Raw genomic sequence first — 24,022 nt, forward strand, 5'->3', positions numbered from 1 at the left:
CTTCAAAGTTAATACGACCACCCCTTCCATAAAGATTTTATATGTTAACAATAACCAACTTGCATAACTTAAAGCCCCTGCTCTGGGGGCTGGGAGGTGCAGGGGCTGCCCAACCCAAAACCATAGGTGTTTGTCCTTTGGATTATTTAGAACAAAATGGCTATTTCAAAATTTGGATCAGAAGCATTTTTGGTGAAAAGGGCATGAGGGGCTGGTTGCCCTGCGATCACTTTTGACTCTTAAAAAGGGAACTAGTACTTCCAATATTTCAAATTGAATAAGCCTCCTCCGAAGCTTATACGACCACCCCTTCCATAAAAGCCTAATAAGCCAGCAATGAGCAGCGTGAATAGCTTACATCCCTTACCCCGGGGGGCTGTGGAGGGGGTCTTTTTAAACTCCGTATTCATAGTTGTTTGACCTTAGGATTATTTCAACAAAATGGATATCTCAAAATTTCGATCGGTAGCATTTTGTGAAAAGAGGGCATGGGGGGCTAAATACCCTCCGATCACTTTTGACTCTTAAAAAGAGCTCTAAAACTTCTTATCTACAATCAAATGACTCCCCTTTGAAGTTCATATTACCTCTTCGGTATGAAGTACCACTGGGAATAAATAAAGAAAGAAAGAAATAATACTAGTAATAAAACATTGAAGCCCTTATGGCTCTTTACTATAGGCAACACTATACTGTTAAATCTGAAATACCAAAACAATACAGAATTGTTAATGAACACAATAGGCATATTGAGTAATCCGGAAGAACATTTCCTTTATCTTTAATGAAACTGTCCGACACAATAAGGCACATTTTGTTTTTCAAGTTCTTTGGCCATTAGATGCAAAAAACTGAGTGCACTTCAAGGTCTTGGCGAATAAAGATTTTGAATAAAAGTCCCTATGAAGCATTTTGTTTACATCAGAACTGAAACTGTTTTCTAAGAAATTTGCCTATTGAAACAACCAAATATGATGAAACTATTTGTAAGTCAATATTTTTTCAGTATATTCGCGCTATAAAAGCAAAGCAGAACTGCTGACTTAAAAGATTGTTTTTTTTTTCTTCCAAAGATCTATTTGGATTATAGGCATGTTGGATTTTGTCCCAATTCCATAATAACGATTCATGAAACACGAGAGTCATTAATTAGAACAATAAGAAGCTTTTTCAAAACTACTAAAACACTTTAGCGTGAAGATCAAGGTGTTGAGGAGGGGGCAACCCCCCTCATACAAGTAATAATTTCTGTTCGTTTTATGTTTTAATATTGCTCCTTACTTTTAGTCGAACAAATATGTTTTTTTTATTTGATTTTTGATCAAAGGGAAGACATCGTTGAAAATTAGGGACTATCCAAATGAAAATCATGTCATGAAATATATCAAGTTTAGTTTTACCCATCAAAAGTTGCGAGCCTGAGAAAATTTGCTGTATTTTCGAAGAAAGGAGGAAACACCCCCTAAAAGTCATATAATTTTAATGAAAATCACATGATCAGATTCAGCGTATCAGAGAACCATATTGTAGAAGTTTCAAGCTCATATGTGCAAAAATGTGGAATTTTGCTTTTTTTTGCCAGAAGAAAGATCACGGGTGCATGTTTATTTGTTTTTTCCAGGGGTGAGCGTATCGACCTTAGGACTTATTGACCTTAGGACTATTTCAACAAAATGGATATCTCAAAATTTCGATCGGTAGCATTCTGGGAAAAGAGGGCATGGGGGGCTAAGTACCCTCCGATCACTCGCGCAAAGATGCAATGCTAGGTAATCGGACTTTTCCTTAGAAACGTTACGGGTGTGTGTGCCTTGTTTACAAGGGATGGCTTTCTTGAGCTGATTGTGGTAAAAAACGGTAGAGGGTTATGGGGGTGTATACTAAACTCCGTTCCTTGATGATCTATTGAGTCTATTGAGTTCAGGCCTCAATAGATTTAAAGTCGGGGGTACCAATTGAATCATTACGTACTAAAACAGTCCTTTTAGAAAAAAAATTGGTTATATAGATGGAAGAGAACCGGGAACAAATTTTATTGACGTACTACCTCCACCCCCTTTTACCCAAGAACCAAAAATATAAGGTTGCAAGAATAATATTTATATGGGTACTTGTATGATATACCCCCTACTGCTCAAGTTGTCCATGCATTGACGCACTGTAAACCGGTTTAAGCTCAGTTGATACGAATACCTGTTAAAATTCAAACTCAAAACGACCAGAAATTACTACTAAAGAATAAATGAAACCCAAAACGAACAGAAATTAAATAAATAATCATAGCGAAAAAACATACAACAAGTAACAATATAAATGAATAAATCGATCTTAAAGCGAGTAATGCTTAGATTGAATATGAAAATCAAGCTTAAAACGAAAACAAATGTTTTGCTATTAAAGTATAAATGAAACATAAAAACGAACAGAAATTAAATAAACAATCAATGCGAACAAACATACAATATATATTAATGTAAATGAATAAATAAATCTTAAAACGAGCGAAAGTTAAAAAGAATATGCAAATCAAGTTTGAATCGAATAAAAATAACTACAAACAAGAGTTTGGGTATCGCCTCACTGCAGAAGCCTAAAACCTACTGCGTTATTGGCGCTTTACTGAAAGCAATTCTTTGAAATGTTTTCACTTTTATAAATTTAAGAAATCAAAAATTAATTAAGATTTTATGGAATAAATATAAGCACATGTATATAAAACTGACAATGCACATTTCTTTTCAGTAAGCTCATTTGAGTTTTTTTCAGTAAAGTAAAAATTATATTCTGGCTTTTAGAAAGCATAGGGGTTTTGAACTCTACTCATATTAATTTATGCTCGTTTTAAGTTTGACTCTAATATTTATTTTAATTTGTGTTCGTTTTTGGTTTCATTTATTTATTGATACTGATTTGGGGTAGTTGTATGCTTCGTAGATTATATGATCGTTTGTACACCAGGTGTTGAAAATATGAATCATACCACAACGAAAAGGGGTTGCAAAGAGAATTAGCCTAACCTCCACTCTCTAAATTGACCATTCCGATTCAAAAATACGAATGACACTTGTTTGTTAGTGATAGAATACTCTGAAACTTGATATTTCATTATATTTTGGTGTTTCATGCAAGAAAATGCATGTTCCACAAAGTTTGAGGTGCAGTTTTCCGCTGAAATAGAAATGCCTAGAAGCCATAGAATGTTTTCATAACAAACTAACACGATTAGTTAGAAAAAATGGCAGAGTTAAAAAAAATTGCAAAACTATATCAGTCTTGAACAGTCTTGGAAAGTATAAACAAAATCAAATTGAATATTAGATATATGATGATATTAATTGTTGAAAGATCCATCAGTTCAAGATTTTTTTTTCACTGTAATTTTTATTTTCATTTTTCAATGCTGTAAGAACTGGAAAATAATAATTTTGTAATATACGAGTAATTCGTTTTCAGTGAAGCACCAATGACGCAGAAGGCTTTAGGTTTTTACATTTAAAGAAGCGGGCAGTATCCAAATTTTGTTGTAGTGAAACTATATTTGCCTTGACCAATCTTGAAAAGAACTAGCAAATGAAACTGAATATTTGATGCATAATGATATTAATTGCTAAAAGCTGATCAGTTAAAAATTTTACTGTAATTTTAATATTTATTTTCAATATTAAGTACAAAAGAAAACATTTGTAATATAATTCGTTTTCAGTAAAGCACCAATGACGCAGTAGGTTTTGGGCTTCTCCAGTGAGACGATACCCAAACTCTTGTTTGTAGTTGTTTTTATTCGATCCAAACTGGATTTCCATATTCTTTTTAAGTTTCACTCGTTTTAAGATTTATTTATTCATTTACATTAATATATATTGTATGTTTGTTCGCATTGATTGTTTATTTAATTTCTGGTCGTTTTAATTTTCATTTATACTTTAATAGCAAAACATTTTTTTTAGTTTTAAGCTTTATTTTCATATTAAATCCAATCATTAATAGATTTAATATCTATTTATTAATTTATATTATTACTTTTTGTATGTTTTTGATATGATTATTTATTTAATTTATGTTTTTTTTGGGTTTCATTTTTTCTTTAATAGTAATTTCTGGTGGTTTAGAGTTTGAATTTTAACAGGTATTATTATAAACTGAGCTTAAGTTTAAAATGGCCTTTACTTTTCTTTGAAAAACTTATTTTTCGGAAAGTTTTTTTTTTAAATTAATTTTTGTTCGTTTTTGATTGCAAAAAGTTTCAAGTTTTTATGGCATGGAGGGGGGGGTACTTACTGTCCAATTATTCTTGACTTTAAAAAACAGATCTAGAACTTTCAATTTAAATCGAATGAGGGTTTTTTCAAAGTCTATACGATTACCTCTTTGATAAAAACCTTATATATGAACAATAGACAGCTTGCATAACTTGTGGACAGCGATTGACAGCAGTGAAGTGATTGAAAAAATAGCTCCAATAAGGGGGTTTAGACCAATTCACTTGCTGACACAAAGGGATCATGACTGTTTGGAATTGACCTTAATAGGATTTTGTGTGCCAAAGCAATTTTGCACCTATCACAGAGTATGTATTTTAACCTTATAGATTTCCTATGTGTTCTTCCAATACAAAACCCCTTCCAATAAGTTATAAACCCCCCTTAATAAGTTATGCCCCAGGGCATAACTTAAAACACCTACCCCCGGGCCCTGGTGGGCTGTGTCGACACTGTAGTTTTTTGTTATCAGAACTTTGAACTATTTTAACAAAATATCTATCACAAAATTTTTATCTGATGTATTTATGGCTTGGAGGAGGGGGGGGGCTATTTAACCTCCAATCTCTTTTGACTCTTAGAAAGTGAACAAGAACTTTCAATTTTCAGTCAAATGAGCCCTCTTGACTTGACTTGACTTGACTTGACTTTTATTTTCAACTAATAATACATCATACTTAACTGGCACTTACAACACATTTTTTGAATAACATTATCAACTAACGTAGAGATGGTAAGAAAGTATGACGTTTTATTAAGCCACTATTGTGACTTGAGCAGCGTCAAACAATCTTTTATAATAAACCAAAACTCATTCACTCTTTCTACTCTTTTCATACCATTCAATACAAATTAACTCAATTTAACTTTTTTTTAACATTTTGTTTTACAACTTAATTACAATTTAACATTAAAGTTTATACGAATGGTATAAACTCTCTAAAGTTTATACGAGCGTCCCTTCCATAAGAAATAATGGGAAGGATTCGGAGAATCCTTAAATTATAACCCTTGCCCTGAGGGCTCTGGGGGAGTTGTCATCCTCAAAGACCTAATTTGCAGAACTTAAAACTACGTTTAATTAAGTGGCTGTCTTAAAATTTTGATTGGATGTGTTTGGGAAAAAGGTGGGCGTGAGAGGGGGTTAGTTGCCCTCAAATCACTTTCGACTATTAAAAAGGGCACTAACCCTTTGAATTTCCAATCGAATGAGCCTTTTTTGAAGTTTCTACGACACCTCCTTCTATAAAAACCTTATATGACCCCAGGGTATAACTTAAAACCCTTGCCTTGAGGATTGTGGGGGAGTGTCCCCTCCCCTGGATCCACCACTGCCTTATACTCTCTGTTTCTTTCCTTGTTAGGGAGGAGAGCAGATGCCTAACATGTGTGTGTTAATACCAAAACATTTTAACTCTCATTCGACCTTCAGGTATAAACAGAATTAGTTCAAAGAAAGGGGTGGGGAAAAAGGGCGTGTGGGGGAGGGGGGGGTTTATTTTCCCTTCGATCAATTTTGACTCTTAAGACCTGGACTAGAACTTACAATTTCCAACAAAATAAGCACTCTCTGAAGTCTATACGAGAATCCATTCATATCCCTGGGCCCTAGGGGGATTTGTTGAAGCCAGAGTTTTGTTACTTAACCTTCCAACTACATTTAACAAAATGGTATTTTTAAGCGATTTTCCTGGGGAAATTTTCCGACGGTTGGTGGAAACTTCTGGGGGAGAGGGAGTTTAAAGACCTCTGTTACTTCTAAATAAACTAAAAATTTTCACTATTTTCGCTTCATTTTCTTAAATTCTGATTTTTGATTCTTATTGATTTCTTTGGACTAATTTACAGCGTATTTGACTACGATTTGACCTTTCAACTATTTTTAACAAAATAGTATTTTTAACCCTTGCATATAAAGCAGCTCTGGGGGGAAAGTAGTAAAAATATTTAAGCTATATAAGATTTATTCATTTATTTATGTTTGCACCGGTTATCTTTTCGTTTGTAAGATAGTCAAGTAATATTTCTGTTCATCCGGGGCTTTGTTTATTCTTTAACAATAATTTCTGGTATTTTTTAGTTTTAACTATAATAGGAATTAGTTTTAGCAGGTACTGAGCTCAATATGGATTTTTACTTTTCTTAGAAAACTAACTTTTATGTAAGGTTTTTTTAAAATTAATAATAATAAAACATTGAAGCCTTATGGCCTTTGCTATACACAGCTTAATTTACATGCCTCTGAAAAATCAAACCTGATTTTTTCACGCAACAATGAATGAATCTTGCTAGGTTATTCCATTTGTTGATGCAGAAAGAACAGCATCATTTTGATTAGACCATTTTTCGGATTTTTTGAGCCACAATAATTTGGCATTTATCGCAAAGTATGTATTTTAACCCTATTTTAAGTATGGCTGTAATTTAGGGGGGGGGGTGCAAAATAGGTTGATCCGATAAACTTGCGTTAGGAGCAAGTTCAATTAACGCAATCTTGCGTTAATTAAGTAAATTACATTACTTTAGACTATGTTAAGGGGGGCACCCCCTCACCGCTCCCTTGGAGCCGCTACTGCCTTACACTCTCCGTTTCTTTCCTTGTTAGGGAGGAGAGCAGATGCCTAATGTGTGTTAATACCAAAACATTCCAACTCTCACTGGGCCTTCAGGTATAAACAGAATTAGTTCAAAGGAAGGGGTGGAGGAGGGGGGGTGCTATTTAATCCCTCTGGATTATTGCGAGTATTTCTGGTCTAGGCTGTTTTTATTAAAGGAAAATCGGGAGATTTGACCATGGGTTATTTGCTTGGGGAAATTTTCCGCCGGTTGGGGACACTTCTGGGAGAGGGGGAGTTTAAAGACCTCTGTTACTTCTAAATAAACTAAAAATTTTCACTATTTTCGCTTCATTTTCTTAAATTCTGATTTTTGATTCTTATTGACTTCTTTGGACTAATTTACGGCGTATTTGACTACGATTTGACCTTTCAACTATTTTTAACAAAATGGTATTTCTTACCCTTGCATATAAAGCAGCTCTGGGGGAAAGTAATAAAAATATTGAAGCTATATAATATTTATTCATTTATCTATGTTTGCACCGGTTATCTTTACGTTTGTAAGATAGTTAATTTTAATTTCTGTTCGTTCGGGATTTTGTTTATTCTTTAACAGTAATTTCTGGTCTTTTTGAGTTTTAACTGCAATAGGAATTAATTTCTGCTGGTCCTGAGTTCAATATGGCTCTTTACTCTTCTTAGAAAACTTATTTTTATGTAAGTTTTTTTTTTAAATTAATAATAATAAAACATTGGAGCCTTATGGCCTTTGCTATAGAAAGCTTAATTTACATGCCTCTGAAAAATCAAACCTGATTTTTTCACGCAACAATGAATGGATCTTGCTAGGTTATTCCATTTGTTGATGCAGAAAGAACAGCGTCATTTTGATTAGACCATGTTTCGGATTTTTTGTGCCACAATAATTTAGCATTTATCGCAAAGTATGTATTTTAACCTTATTTTAAGTATGGCTGTAATTTTTAGTATTTTACAAAAGATTTACTATGTATTCTTCCCATACAAAACTTCACCTTATTAAAGTCTTTGGAGTGGGGGCAGCGTAGTTGGCATAAAGAAGAAAACTTTTGGATGTGTTTGGGGGAATGATGGGAGTGGGGGGGGGAGTTGCCCTCCAAACATTTTCGACTATTAAAAAGGGCACTAGCCCTTTAATTTCCAATCGAATGAGCCTGTTTTGAAGTTTCTACAGCAACGCCTTCTATAAAACCCTTATATGCCCAGAGGGCATAACTTAAAACCCTTGCCCTGAGGGTTGTGGAGAAGTGTCCTCCTCAAAAATATATTTTCTATCTGGAAATCAATTAAGCTGAACAAAATGGCTATCTCAAAATTTTGATTGGAATGTTTTTGGGGGAATGATGGGTGTGGGGGGGACTAGTTGCCCTCCAATCATTTTCGACTAGTGAAAAGGGCACTATCCCTTTAATTTCCAATCTAATGAGCCTGTTTTGAAGTTTCTACGACAACGCCTTCTATAAGAACCTTGTATGCCCCCAGGGCATAACTTAAGACCCTTGCTCTGAGGGTTGTGGGGGAGTATCCTCCTCAAAAATATATTTTCTATCTGGAAATCAACTACGCTGAACAAAATGGCTATCTGAAAATTTTGATTGGATGTGTGTGGGGGGGGCGGGCGGCGAGTGACACTCCCATCACTTTCGACGATTTAAAAGGGCACTAGCTATTCAATTTCCCATCGAATAATCCTGTTTTGAAGTTTCTACGATAACGCCTTCTTTAAAAACCTTATATGCCCCCAGGGCATAACTTACAACCGTTGCCGAGAAGGGTGTGGGGGAGTGTCCTCCTCCAAAATATATTTTTTATTTGGAAATAAACTACGCTGAACACAATGGTTCTCTAAAAATTTTGATTGGATCTGTTTGGGGGAATGATGGGAGGGGGGGGGAGTTGCCCTTCAATCATTTTCGACTATTACAATGGGCACTAGCCCTCTAATTTCCAATCGCATGAGCCTGTTTTGAAGTTTCTACAACAACGCCTTCTATAAAAACCTTATATGCCCCCAGGGCATAACTTAAAACCCTTGCCCTAAGGGTTGTGGGGGGGTTTCCTCCTCAAAAACATATTTTCTATCTGGAAATCAGCTACGCTGAACAGAATGGCTATCTGAAAATATTGATTGGATGTGTTTGGGGAAATGATAGGCGTGGGGGGAGGGGGGGGCTAGTAACACTCCAATTACTTTCGACTATTAAAAAGGGCACTAGCTCTTTAATTTCCATTCGAATGAGCCTGTTTTGAAGTTTCTACGAAAACGCATTCTATAAAAACCTTATATGCCCCCAGGGCATAATTTAAAACACTTGCCCTAAGGATTGTGTGAGTGTCCTCCTCAAAAATAATTTTCCATCTGGAAATCAACTACACTGAACAAAATTACAATCTCAAAATTTTGATTGGGGGTGTTTTGGGGAATGATGGCCGTAAGGGGGGACTAGTCGCCCTCCAATCATTTTCAATTATTTAAAAGGACACTAGAACTGTCAATATCTAACTAACTGAGCCTTTTTGGAAGCTTCTACGACAAAACCTTCTCTAAAAATCTGATATGCCCCCAGAGCATAACTTAAAACCCTTGCCCTGAGGGGTTGTGGCGGAGTGTCCTCCTCAAAAATATATTTTTCCTCCTCAAAAACATATTTTCTATCTTGAAATCAACTACGCTGAACAAAATGGCTATCTATAAATTTTGATTGGTTGTGTTTGGGGAAATGATGGGCGTGGGGGGGGCTAGTTGCCATCCAATCACTCTCGACTGTTAGAAACGTCACTAGCCCGTTGAATTTCCAAACGAATGAGCCTTTTTTGAAGTTTCTGCGACAACGTCTTCTATAAAAACCTTATGTGCCCCCGGGGCATAACTTAAAACCCTTGCCCTGAGGGTTTTGGGGGAGTGTCCTCAAAAACATATTTTCGATCTGGAAGTACACTACACTGAACAAAATGGCTATCTCAAAATTCTGATTGGATGTGTTTGGGGGAATGATGGGTGTGGGGGGGGGGGGCTAGTTGCCACCCAATCACTTTCGTCTATTAAAAAGGGCACTAGAGCTCTCAATTTCCAATCGAATGAGCCCCTTTTGAAGTTTCTACGACGACCCTTTTCATATGAAGTGCCCTGCTTTAAAGGAAAAAATAATAAATAGTACATTGTGCCAACATCGTTCATATATGCGTTCAGGGCATAACTTAAAACCCTTGCCCCGAGGGTTGGGGGAAGTGTCCTCCTCAAAAACATATTCTCTATCTGGAAATCAACTACGCTAAACAAATTGGCTATCTCAAAATTTTGATTGGATGTGTTTGGGAGAATGATGGGCGTGGGGGAGACTAGTTGCCCTCCAATCACTTTCGACTATTAAAAAGGGTACTAGCTTTTTGTATTTCCAATCGAATGAGCCTATAAAAAAATGAGCCTTTTCTATAAAAACCTTATATGCCCCCAGGGTATAACTTAAAACCCTTGCCCTGAGGGTTTTGGGGGAGTTTCCTCCTCAAAAATATATTTTCTATCTGGGAATCAACTACGCTGAACAAAATGGCTACCTAAAAATTTTGATTGAATGTGTTTGGGGAAATGATGGGCGTGGGGGGGGGGGGGGGGGGGCTAGTTACACTCCAATCACTTTTGATTATTAAAAAGGGCACTAGCTCTTTAATTTACAATCGAATGAGCCTGTTTTGAAGTTTATACGACAACGCCTTCTAGAAAAACCTTATATGCCCCAAGGGCATAACTTAAAACTCTTGCCTTGAGGGTTGTGGGGGAGTGTCCTCCTCAAAAACATATTTTCTATCTGGAAATCAACTACGCTGAACAAAACGGCTGTCTCAAAATTTTGATTGGATGTGTTTGGGGGAATGGTGGACGTGGGGGGGGGCTAGTTGCCCTCCAATCATTTTCGACTCTTAAAAATGGCACTAGAACTCTCAATTTCCAATCGAATAAGCCCCCTTTCAAGTTTCTACGACGACCCCTTCCATATGAAGTGCCTCTGGGGGAAAAAATAATAAATAATAAATAATAATAATAAAACATTGGAGCCGTATGGCCTTTACTATAGGCAACGCTACAGCGTTGCCTCTGATCGTAATAATTGTAGCTAACACGTTTCGCATGCAGACCCACTGTACTATAAACTGTACCCCCCACTTCTGTGCAAATACATAGCCCAAATTTGCTTCTAAAGTATTATATTTTTATCATATTTATGTGTATTTTATCAGGGTTAACCTAACTTCACTTCTTGAGCGGCAGGAGGTATAGCCTACAAGTACTTTTATATGTTCTACAAGGTACCCGTGGTTGCTCTAACCAAAGAGAAATGTTGGAAAACAAATTATCCCACTCATCAGAGCTCAATTTAAAAAAAAAAATACCAGGACTGAGACCAAACATACTGAATTTCATGGGGTGCCAGATTTAGCAGTCTGCTATAGAAATTTTAGATGCGTTTGGATCCTAAAATTGGTAAACTGCTACCCCAATTTTGAATCTAAAGAGCACCGGGCCAGGCACCGAAAATTTAATTTTAGTGATAATCAGAGGGGAGGGGTACTGCTACCAGACATCCCTAGTTCTAAATGTCCTGTTTCTGTTACATAAGAACGCTGCAACAAATCAAATTCTCTATAAAAATCTATTTGCCTTAGAAAAAACTAAACTGACGTTAGAAAAAATCAGAAACAGATTAGAAAGATTAGAAATAGCCAAGAATTTAGAAACATAGAAAAATGGATGTGTGCTAAATGTCACAGATAGTGCACTTAAAAACTTAGTACAACTTTGTTTATTCCTAGTGACTCTTCATTGCTATTAAAGCAAATTGATTCAGTTGTTTAAGAAATAGCTGAAACTGAAATTATCCAATGCAAAGACTGATGTAATTGGAAGCCCATATCTGACCCACTAGCCTCAATTACATAATTGCTGCTAAAACAAAACCTTTGTCATAGTGAAGTAATAAACATAATAATTTATGTGAGTTATTTCCCACTTAAAAATTTATTTTCATCAGATCATTTCTGTTATTTTCTTGGAAAACGCACAAGTTTCTTTTTCCTTAATCTATTTTAATTTAATAAGGAAATAAGAAATTGAAGGGCCCGCAATGCAAGAAAAATTATTTTATTATGTTTTTATGACAGAAAAGTTGGTAAAACCTACATCGTTGCTAATCAATTTCTTTTTTTTTAGGTTTTCCTTGCCCTTTTTGCTGTTGCTTTCTGCGCACCAGCAGAAGAGAAAAAGGAAGCCACAGACATTCAAGGAAGTGAATCATTCCTACCAAGCTATGGTTTTGGCTATGGCGCTGGACTTGGCTATGGTTATGGTGGTCTTTATGGGTCTTACGGTGCTGGATTAAACAGAGGCATTTATAGCCCCTTTTACGGTGGTTATGGCTATGGTCGAGGACTTGGCTACTGGTGAACTTTTTAAAACTCTTTGTAATTTCTATTGTTAAAATAAATGTCGATGTCTAAAGTCTACTACTGTTCTTGAAACGAATATCATATACATGCATATGTAATCCAGTAGGAATTCAGAAACTTGGTTTTGACATTGACAGACATAAGAATAAGATAGAAGAAAGTCGCAAGTAAGCTTATTCAAGGTCACAAGTAGTCACAGTCACAAGTTGTCGCAGCTGCAAGTAGTCACACTTGGAGGTAATTGCAGTCACAAGGAGTCATAGTCATAACTAGTCACAATAGCAGCCGCAAATCGTCATAGTCAAATTTGTAGGTAATCAGAGTTGCAGGTAGTCACGGTCACAAGTAGTCGCGATTGCAGTTGCAAGTGATCACAGTCACAGTCTCAGGTAGTCAAAGTCACAAGTAATTATAGTCGCAGTCACAAGTAGCCACAGTTGCAATCCCAAGTAGCCACAGTCGCGAGTATTCGCAGTCAAAGGTAGTCTCAGTCGCAATTAGTCAGAGTCATACTGGATCGCAATCGCAAGTAATCGAAGTCTGAAAAAGCCGCAATTGCAGTCCAAAGCAGTCGCAGCTGCCAGTAGTCACAGTCACCATCGCAAGTACTCCCAATCGCAGTTGCAAGTCGACATAGTCATAGACACAAGTACTGGAGCCCTTCCTTTACAGTCTTCTGATTTACTCATGTCCTTTATCACGTTCCTGGTCTCCTCCAGCCTCTTTTACTCCTTTCTGACTTGTTGTTTTTCTTTCTGACTTTTTTGTCGTTTCCTTCCATCTTCCCTTAGGCTATTTCGACTTTCATTGTCCTTTTTAAGTTCTTTGTCTCCTCTATTCTCTTTTAGTCCCACCCGACTTCTTTTACTGCCTTCCGACTTTTTTACAGGCTACCACCTTGCCCTATTCATTTTCTGAGGTTCCTTTTCTTAAACTATTTAATTTTACAGTTCGATACTCTTGCCCTAAATACTTAGTTTCAAGGTTAATGGAACAAAGAACGGCCTTATTTGAGCACCCCCCAGACTGAAAGGATTTTGGTTTTTCCTAAAATGACCTCCTTGACCTTGGGGTACAGTTTTAATTTTAAATTCGTTCAAAAAAAGTGTCCCATTTTAAGGGCCTACCTCTGGGAAGGCCTATAAGTTTCAGGAGATAAATTATGGATTTTTTCTATTAAAATGTTTATCTCTCAATATTTACCCATCCAATAGCCTAGAGGCTTTATCACAAAGTCAATTTTAACTAGCTTTTTAGTATATTAAATAAAAAAAAAATTCCAAAAAAGAAGTATTTTAAAGAAAAGTAATGGCCATATTAAACTTAAAATCAGAAGAAGTTAGAAACCTATAATAACTCAAACTCAAAACGATCAGAAATTACAATTAAAAAATAAATGAAACCCAAAATAAACAGAAATTAAATAAACAATCATAGAAAAATTATACAACAGGTACTAATATAAATGAATAAATAGATCTTAAAACGAGTAAAGCTTAAATTTAATTTGTAAGTCAAGCTTAACATGAACAAAAATATTTTGCTATTGAAGTATAAATGAAATCCAAAACGAACAGAAATTAAATAAGCAATCATAGCAAACAAACATACAATAAGTACTAATGTAAATGAATAAATAAATCTTAAAACGAGTGAAACTTAAACTGAATATGCAAATCAAGCTTAAAACGGGCAAAAGCCACTACCAACAACAGTATGTGTTTTGCCTCCTTCTCTCAATGTAAAAGTCTAAAACCTGCTGCGTCATTGGCGCTTTACTGAAAACTACATGTGTCTTGAACAGTATTTGTAAGTACAAATAAAATCAAACTGAATGTTAGATATATAATGCTATGAATTGTTGAAAGATCATTAGTTCAAGATTTTATTTCACTGTAATTTTATTTTCATTTTCAAAGCTGTAATAACTGAAAAAGAATGTTTGTAAAATAATTCATTTTAAGTGAAGCACCAAAGACGCAGTAGGCTTTAGACTTTTACAGTTAGGGAAGGGGGCAGTATCCAAAGTCTTATTTGTAGTGAAGCTATATTTGTCTTGAACAGTCTTGGAAAGAAGCTATATTTGATATAAAATGATGGTGATTGCTGAAAGCTCATCAGTTCAAAATTTTATTCTCATGTAACTTGTATGTTTATTTTCAATGTTGTAATATGTACAAAAGGAAATATTTGGAATATAATTCGTTTCTGCTATTATTCTTAATTTAATTTCCGTTAGTTTTGGGTTTCATTTATTCTTTCATTGTAATTTCTGGTCGTTTTGAGTTTGAATTATTATAGATTTCTATTTCTTCTGATCTTAAGATTAATATGGCCTTTACTTTTCTTTAAAAAACGTCTTTTTCTGAAAAGTTTTTTTATTTAATTTCTGTTCGTTTTTTATTGGCAAAGATTTAAGTTTTTCAAGATTCTCAATTTCAACATAATTTTTATTCTAAAATAAATTAACAGTTTTGGAAAGAACTATTAAAACTAACTGAATATTCAATATATAATGATATTAATTGCTCAAGCCTCACCAGCTAAAGATTTTGTTTCACTCAGGGCTGGATCTAAAGCTTAGACACTTCTAGGCCTTTGCCACTCCATTTTTGCAAGATTTTCGGGGAAATCCCCAAAACTCCGGGGATAGTGAGAGTCGCAGGGCCTCGATGCAATTTTCAGCTTAATTTCAATGTTGTAGTAAGTACATAGGAAAATATTTGTAATATTATTCGTTTTAGTAAGGCGCCAATTACGCTGTGGGCCCTATGTTTTTACCGTCAGGGACATGGGTAGCAGCCAAATTCTTGTTTGTAGTGAAAAATATAGATGTCTTGAAGAGTTCTTTTTGGAAAGAGCTAATAAAATTAAACTGAACTCGCATGATTTCGGAATAAATTATTGTTGTTGAAATTTTTTTTTTCGTTTTTTTTGGAGGGGGGGCATGGAGGACGGCAAAGGGTTAGCACCCATGACTTATTATGTATAATTACTTTAGGGGGAGGGAGGATTGTCGGGCAAAACACAACCAAATTTTAATAAGTTGTTCTTTTTTTGGAGTGAAGGGTCGGGCCATGGAGGGCCAGGGATGAATTACCATAATTTTTGGAATAAAATATCGTTAAAAAATGTTGTTTCTTTTTTTTCGGGGGGGGGGGCGTCAGATCATGCAGAGAAGACCAGGAGTCAGTGCACTTTTTAAGAATAAAAAGAGATCCAAGGGCAACTCCCCCCCGTCCCCCAGGCCCCTTTTCCCCAAACCCATCCGATAAAAATATTGAGATAACCATTTTTTTAAATAATTGAAACATCTGATAAGGAAAACTCCGGTGTCGACACAAATCCCCAGGGCCCGGGAAAAGGCGTTGTAAATTATGTTCTGTAGGCATATATGGTTCTTATGAAAGGGATGCTTGTATAAACTTCAGTGAGTGCTTATTTGATTGGAAATTGAAAGTTCTAGTTCACTTTTTGAGATTCAAAAGTGGTCGGAGGGAAGTTGACCTTCTCTACCCACGCCCTTTTCCCCCCAAATGCATCAGATCAAAATTTTGATATAGCCATTTTGTCAAAAATGGTTCAAAGTTCAGATAACAAAAATCAGTCTTGGAAAGAACTATTAAAATTAAACTGAATATTTGATATATTATGATATTAATTGCTCAAAGTTCACCAGCTCAAGATTTTGTTTCACTCGGGGCTAGATTTAAAGCTTAGAGACTTCTAGGCCTTTGTGCTCCGTTTTTGCAAGATTTTCGGGGAAATTCCCAAAACTTTGGGGATGGTGAGAGCCGCAGGGCCTCAATGCAATTTTCAGCTTAATTTCAATGTTGTAGTAAGTACAAAGGAAAATATTTGTAATGTTGTTCATTTTATTAAGGCGCAAATTACGCTGTGGGCCCTATGCTTTTACCGTTAGGGATGCGGGCAGCAGCCAAAGTCTTGGTTGTAGTGAAGAATATAGATGTCGTAAACAGTTTTGGAAAGAGCTAATAAAGTCAAACTGAATTCCCATTATTTTGGAATAAAATATTGTTTTTCGAAAAATATTGTTTTTTTACGTTATTTTTCGGGGAGTTGGGAGGGGCTTGGAGGACGTCTAGGGGTCAGAACCCATGATTTATCATGTATAATTATTTTCAGGGGGGGGTATCGGGCAAAAAACAACTAAATTTTTAATAAGTTTTGCATATTTTGGGAGCGAGAGGTCGGGCCATGGAGGGCCAAGGATGAGTTGCCATAATTTTTGGAATGAAATATTGTTAAAAAAAAATTTTAGGGGGGGGGTCAGATCATGCAGAGAATGCCAGGGGTCAGCTCCCTTAAGTTTTGAAATAAAATATCGTTCATAAGTTTTTTGAGGGGGGATGGGGGTGGGGTCTATCTGATCTTTGAACTATTTTCAAAACCGTTGCACAAGAATCTTAAATGCCCCGGTGCAATAATTACAACACTTTTCCCCGGGATCTGGGGCGTTGTGTCAATCTCGGAGTTTTCGTTATTTTTACTTTAAACTATTTTGAACAAAATGGCTATTTCAATATTATGATCGGAATCAAAAGGAGAAAAAAAGCCTGGGGTGGCCTAGCTGCCCTCAGATCACTTTTGACTTTTAAAAAAGGCGCTAGAAATTCCAATTTACAATCGAATGAGCCCCCTCCGAAGTTTATACTACCATCCCTTCCATGAAAATCTGATATAACCCGGGGGCATAATTTACAACACTTGCCACTGGGTCCTGGGGGGCTGTGTTATCTCTGGAGTTTTGTTATATGATTTTCGGTCTATTTTGAACATAATGGCTATATCGGACGCATTTGGTGAAAAGAGGGTTGGTGAAGGGGGGATAGTACTATCGGATTACTTTTGACTCTTAAATTGACAACTAGAACTTTGAATTTCCAATCATTTGAGTCCCATCCGAAGTTTAAAAGACCACCTCTTCCGTAAAAACTTTATAAGTCCCTTTGGGAAGTTATAACCCTTTGTTCCCCCGTGTTCGATGGGGGCTATGTTGACCCCGAAGTCTTCGCTATCTGATCGTTGGACTATTTCAAAGAAAATGGTTATCTCAAATTGATTGGATGCAATTAAGGAAAAGAGGATATGGGGAGGCGGGGTGGTACATGCCCTCCGATCACTTTTGACTTTTAAAATTGTAATTGTGACTTTCAATATCCAATCAAATGAGCTACCTCTAAAGTTCATACGACCATCCCTTACATAAAATCCTTATATGCCCGGGGACATAACGTAAAACCCTTGCAACTGGGCACTGGGGGGCTGTGTCGACCCGAAAGTTTTTGTTATCTGATTTTTGAACGATTTTCAATAAAATGGCTATCTCAAAATTTTATCGGATGGGTTTTTAGAAAAAGGGGACTGTGGGGGGCTAGTTGAACTCGGATTTTTTTTCCGACTTTTAATTTCCAATCAAATGAATCCTGTCTGAAGTTTATACGAGCAACCCTTCCTTAAGAACCATTTATGCCCTGTTGGCATAGATTATAACACCCACTCCTGGGCCCTGGGGGTTGTATCAGCCCCAGAATTTCTGTTATCTGATCTTTGAACTATTTCAAAATTTTTATCAGATGTATTTGGAGAAAAAAGGGCGTGGAGGGCTATTTGCCCTCCAATCACTTTTGACTCTTAGGAAAGGCACTATAACTTCCAATTTACAATCGAATGAGCCCCTCCGGAGATTACACGAACACCCCTTCCATAAGAAGTGCCTCTGGGCAAAAATAAACATTGGAGCCTTAGGGTCGGTGAGGGGAGGCTACTTGCCATTGGATCATTTTTGACTCTTCCAAAGAGACTGGAAATCTTTATTTCTAATCATTTGAGTCCCCTCAGAAGCTTATACGACCATCTTTTCCATAGAATACTTATATACCCCCGGGGCATAAGTTACAACCCTTTACAACCCTATTTTTACTATTTTTTACAAACTATTTTTTAATAAAATGGACATCTCAAATTTTTTATAGGATGCATTTTGGGAAAAAAGGCCGTGTTGCATATGAAGCCCCCTGGAAAAAAAAACATTGGAGCCGTATGGCCTTTACTATAGGCAACACTACAGCGTTGCCTCTGAAATACCTAACTCTGAGAGGGGCCATATCAAACAGTTCGTGGTAACGAGTAGGAGGAAGCCAATAGATACAGGGCAAAGTATTCCCTGTTGCCAGATAAGAAAGGTACTATTTGATACTTAAAAAGTAGCTTTTTCACGGTAAATCAGGGAACTTGGAAATACTGCAGGGAAAATGCGCATGTACACTGAATACTAACAGTACAATGTTATTGATCCACGAAGGGGACTAGATTTCCGGAAAATTGATTGCACAATCTAAAGGAAATTGTAAGTGTATTGATCCACTAACGGGACAGGATTTCTGAGAAATTGATTTGAATAATTGACGAGGAATTCTAATGTATCATAAGGGGATTAAGAAACGATATGGCTTCTCTACTTTAGTGTCAGAGATAAATTAATATTCTATTTTTAAATATGGCTTCTCTGGTCTTTAGTGTCAGAGATAAATTAATATTCTTTCGAAATCTTAATAGTGTAACTAGGAACACCTTAGATATATTTTCGGAAATTCAAACGAGATCAAGACAGATTGAATATATTTTACGCAGGAAATGGTTTCCTGGGAATTTCAATTGTGACAGCGCAGGGATGCCGAAATAAAGGAACATTCTGAAATTATTTTTAGGGGATTATTTGGGTGAAAACAAATTAATCAACGTTTTAGGGATTTTTTGGGTGAAACAGTTTGAGACATTTTAGAGGATGATTTGGGATGAAACTCTGTGGTCGTTATAATACACAAGTTCCATTTGAACAGTGTTGTAAGGTCCCCTACCCCAACCCCCAAGGACCCTCCCAACTTTTTTGCCCCCCCCCCCTCATTTTTTAAATAATTTTTTTGCGCGCTTGAGACACAGAAGGGCCCCCTCCCACCAAAGTTTTGGGTCCCTCCCCCCAACTTTTTAGGTCCATCCCCCCATTGTTTTACTTTTTTTAAAGTTCTTTTTTAACTTTTTTTATTATTTTTTAAACTTGATATATTTTTCTTCTTTTTTTCAGTTTAGAGTTATAGTTTGGTTATAGTTAAGAGTTTTTGAGTTTTGAGTTTTGGTTTAGTTTTTATCTGAGTTTAGCTTTTTAGTCTTAGCTTAGAGTTTTAGTTAGAGTTAGAGTTTAATTTAATTTTAGTTAAGAGTTTTAGTTTAGAGTAGTAGTTTAGTTTTAGTTAAGAGTTTTAGTTTAGAGTTGTAGTTTAGTTTTAGTTAAGTGTTTTAGTTTAGAGTTTTGGCTTAGAGTCATAGCTTAGAGTTTTATTTAGAGTTATAGTTTAGTTTAGTCTTAGTTAAGAGTTTTAGTTTAGAGTTGTTGTTTAGTTTTAGTTTAGAATTATAGTTTAGTTTTAGTTTAGAGTTGTAGTTTAGTTTTAGTTAAGTGTTTTAGTTTAGAGTTTTAGCTTAGAGTCATATCTTAAAGTTTTAGTTAGAGTTATAGTTTAGTTTAGTTCTAGTTCAGAGTCTAGAGTTTAAAGTTAGAGTCTCAGCACTTAGAGTTTCAATTAGAGTTATATATTATTTTAGTTTTAGTTAAGAGTTTTTTGGATATGTAGTTTACTTATAGCTAAGAGTTCTAGATTAGAGTTTTAGCTTAGAGTCTTAGCTTAGAATTTTTCGTTGCACTTTTAGTTTAGTTTAGTATTAGTCAAGAGTTTTAGTTAGGGTTGTAGCTTAGTTTAGTTTTAGCTAAGAGTTTTAGTTTAGAGTTGTAGTTTAGTTTTAGTTTAGAGTTTTAGTTTAGAGTTTAGAGTTTTAGTTTTGAGTCATAGCTTAGATTTTTAGTTATAATTATAGTCTAGTTTTGTTTTAGTTAAGAGTTTTAACTTAGAGTTGCAGTTTAGTTGTAGTTTAGAGTTTAGAGTTTTAGCTTAGAGTCATATCCTTGAGTATTAGTTAGAGTTATAGTATAGTTTATAGTTTTAGTTTATTGTTTTGGCTTAGAATTTTAGTTGGAGCTATTGTTAAGTTAATTTTAGTTTAGAGTTGTAGTTTAGTTTTAATTTAGAGTTATAGTTTAGAGTTTGGAGTTTTATTTTAGAGTGTTATCTAAGATTTATAGTTAGATTTATAGTTTAGTTTAGTTTTAGTTAAGAGTTTTAGCTTAGAGTTGTTGCTTAATTTTAGGTAAGAGTTTTAGTTTAGAGTTTTAGCATAGAGTCTTAGCTTAGGGTTTTGGTTAGAGTTATAGTTTAGTTTAGTTTTAGTTAAGAATTTTAGTTTAGAGTTATAGTTTAGTTTTAGTTTAGAGCTATAGTTTAGTTTTAGGTAAGAGTTTTAGTTTAGAGGTTAGAGTTTTAGCTTAGGGTCTTATCCTAGGGTCTTAGTTGGAGTTATATTTTAGTTTATTTTTGGTTAAGAGTTTTAGCTTAGGGTTATAGTTTAGTTTGTGTTAAAAGATTTAGTTTAGAGTTTAGAGTTTTTGTCTAGAGTTTTAGCTTAGAGTTTTAGTTAGAGCTATAGTTTAGTTAATTTTAGTTTAGAGTTGTAGTTTAGTTTTAGCTAGAGTGATAGTTTAGTTTAGTGTTAGCTAAGAGTTATAGTTTAGAGTTTAGAGTTTTAGTTTAGAGTCTTAGCTTAGAGTTTTAGTTACAGTTCTAGCTTATCTTAGAGCTTTGGTTTAAAGTTGTTGTTTAGTTTTAGTTGCGGGTTTTAGTTTATGGTTTTAGTTTGGTATAAGCCTTAAGTTTTAATCATAGTTTTAATAGTTAAGGGCTTTTGTGTAGAGTTTAGAGTTTTAGTTTAGAGTCTTTTGTTATTGTTTTATTTTGAGTTCTAGCTTCTTCCAGGTTTATCGGAGAGATTTTATCGGTAATTTATTGCTTTATTTTAGAGTTTAGAGTTTTAGTTTAGACTCATAGCTTATGATTTTCGTTGGTTTTAGATTCGTTAATTTGTAACACAAAGTCAGAACTTTGAGTTTTTAGTTAAATTTTTAGTCTAGTTTTGTGGTAGTTTAGTTTTTGCTTATAGTTTTAGTTTCGAGTTGAAGTTTAGTTATAATTAAGAGATTTAGTTTAGACTTTAGAGGTTTAGCTTAGTCATATCTTAGGTTTTTAGTTAGAGTTATAATTTAGTATAGTTTTAGTTAAGAGTTTTAGCTTAGAGCTGTAGTTTACTTTTAGTTAAGAGTTTTAGTTTAGAGTTATAGTTTAGTTTTAGTTTAGAGTTATAGTTTAGTTTTAGTTTGGAGTTATAGTTTAGTTTTAGGTAAGAGTTTTAGTTTAGAGGTTGGAGCTTTAGCTTTGAGTTCTATGGTAGAGTTTTAGTCAGAGTTATAGTTTAATCTAGTTTTAGTTAATAGTTTTAGCTTAGACTTGTAGTTTAGTTTTAGTTAAGAGTTTAAGTTTAGTGTTTGGAGTTTTAGTTTAGGGTTTTAGCTTAGAGTTTTAGTTAGAGCTATAGTTTAGTTAATTTTAGTTTAGAGATATAGTTATAGTTTAGTCTAGTTTTAGTTAAGAGTTTTAATGTAGAGTTGTAGTGTAGAGTCTTAGTTAAACTTATAGTTTAGTTAAGGTTTAGGTAAGAGATTTAGTTTAGAGTTATAGTTTAGTTTTTGTTGAGATTTTTAATTTAGAGGTTAGAGCTTTAGTTTAGGGTTTTAGCTTAGAGTTTTAGTTAGAGCTAGAGTATTAGTTAGGGCTATAGTTTAGTTAATTTTAGTTTAGAGTTATAGTTTAGTTTTAGTTAAGAGTTTTAGTTTAGAGTCTAGAGTCTTAGCTTAGAGCTGTTAGTTAGAGTTATAGTTTAGTTTAGCGCTTTAATTTAGAATTTTTGTTTAGTTTTAGATAAGGGTTTTAGTTTAGGGTTTTAGTTTGCTATTAGTTTACAGTTTAAGTTAGAGTTATAGTAGTTAAGAGTTTTAGTTTAGAGTTTAGAGTTTTAGTTTAGAGTCTTAGCTTAAAGTTTTAGTTAGTTATAGATTAGTTTAGATTTAGCCTAGAGTCTTAGCTTAGAGTTTTTTGTTGCACTTTTAGTTTAGTTTAGTGTTAATTTAGATTTAGTTAAAAGTTTCAGTTTAGAGTTATAGTTTAGTTTTAGTTAAGAGTTTTAGTTTTAGAGTTTAGAGTTTTAGCTTAGAGTCATATCTTAGAGTTTTAGTTAGAGATATAGTTTAGTTTAGTTTTAGCAAAGAGTTTTATGTTAGAGTTGTAGTTTAGTTTTAGTTCAGAGTTTTAGTTTATGGTTTTAGTTTGGTATTAGCTTACAGTTTCAGTTAGAGTTATAGTAGTTAAGATTTTTAGTTTAGAGTTTAGAGATTTAGTTTAGAGTCCTAGCTAAGACTTTTAGTTAGAGATATAGTTTAGTTTATTTTTAGTTGAGATATTTTGTTTAGAGTTTAGAGTTTTAATATAGAGTTAGAGTTTTAGTTTATAGTCTTAGCTTAGGGTTTTAGTCAGTTATAGATTAGTTTAGTTTTAACCCAGAGTCTTAGCTTAGAGTTTTTCGTTACACTTTTAGTTTAGTTTAGTGTTAGTTTAGTTTTAGTTAAGAGTTTCAGTTTAGAGTTGAAGTTTAGTTTTAGTTAACAGCTTTAGTTTAGAGTTTTAGCTTAGAGTCATATCTTAGAGTTTTAGTTAGAGTTATAGTTTAGTATAGTTTTAGCTAAGAGTTTTAGTTTAGAGTTGTAGTTTAGTTTTAGTTAAGAGTTTTAGTTTAGAGTTTAGATTTTAGTTTAGGGTTTTAGCTTAGAGTTTTAATTAGAGCTATAGATAAGTTAATTTTAGTTTAGAGTTGTAGTTTAGTTTTAGTTTAGAGTTTAAGTTAAGAGTTTTAGTTTTGAGTTATAGCTTAGATTTTTAGATAGAGTTGTAGTTAAGTTTTGTTTTAGTTAAGAATTTTAGCCTACAGTTGCAGTTTACTTGTGGTTAAGAGTTTTACTTTAGAGTTTAGAGTTTTAGCTTAGAGTGATATCTTTGAGTTTTAGTTAGAGTTATAGTTTAGTTTAGTTTTAGTTAAGAGTTTTAGTTTAGAGTTATAGTTTAGTTTTAGGTTAGAGTTAAAGTTTAGTTTTAGGTATGAGTTTTAGTTTAGAGGTTAGAGTTTTAGCTTAGAGTCTTATCGTAGAGTTTTAGTTAGAGTTCTGGTGTAGTTTAGTTTTAGTTAAGAATTTTAGTTTAGAGTTTATAGTTTTAGTTTGGGGTTTTAGCTTAGAGTTTTAGTTAGAGCTATAGTTTAGTTAATTTTAGTTTAGAGTTGTAGTTTAGTTTTAGTTAGAGTTATAGTTTAGTTTAGTGTTAGCTAAGAGTTATAGTTTAGAGTTTAGAGTTTTAGTTTAGAGTCTTAGCTTAGATTTTTAGTTATAGTTATAATAGTTAAGAATTTTAATTTAGAGTTTTTAGTTTTAGTTTAGAGCTCTAGCTTAGAGTTTTATTTAGAGATCCAGTTTAGTTCAGTTTTATCTAAGAGTTTTAGTCTAGAGTTTATTGTTTTAGCTTAGAGATTAGAGTTTTAGTTTAGAGTCTTAGAACATAATTTTCTACGGTTATATTTTCTTTTATATGTAGAACAAAGTCAGAGCTTTTAGTTTTTCGTTACATTTTTAGTTTATTTTTGTGGTAGCTTAGTTTTTTTTTATAGTTTAACTTTAGAGTTGAAGTTTAGTCTTAGTTAACAGCTTTAGTTTTA

At 34.3% G+C, this 24,022-nt stretch overlaps 1 protein-coding gene across 1 annotated transcript; it reads left to right on the plus strand.

Annotated features, from left to right (window-relative positions):
- The first annotated feature begins 918 nt into the window (after window positions 1-918).
- On the plus strand, window positions 919-12,355 carry LOC148944146 (uncharacterized). Its single transcript, XM_089100328.1, has 2 exons — window positions 919-986; window positions 12,063-12,355. The coding sequence occupies exons 1-2, from the start codon at window positions 972-974 to the stop codon at window positions 12,294-12,296; spliced, it is 249 nt and encodes an 82-aa protein (XP_088956454.1). The 5' UTR covers window positions 919-971; the 3' UTR covers window positions 12,297-12,355.
- Window positions 12,356-24,022: the final 11,667 nt, after the last annotated feature.

The sequence above is a fragment of the Artemia sp. Qi Xiang Cuo genome, chromosome 14 (genome assembly GCF_049724085.1).
Source record: "Artemia sp. Qi Xiang Cuo chromosome 14, ASM4972408v1, whole genome shotgun sequence".
Classification (NCBI taxonomy): domain Eukaryota; kingdom Metazoa; phylum Arthropoda; class Branchiopoda; order Anostraca; family Artemiidae; genus Artemia; species Artemia sp. Qi Xiang Cuo.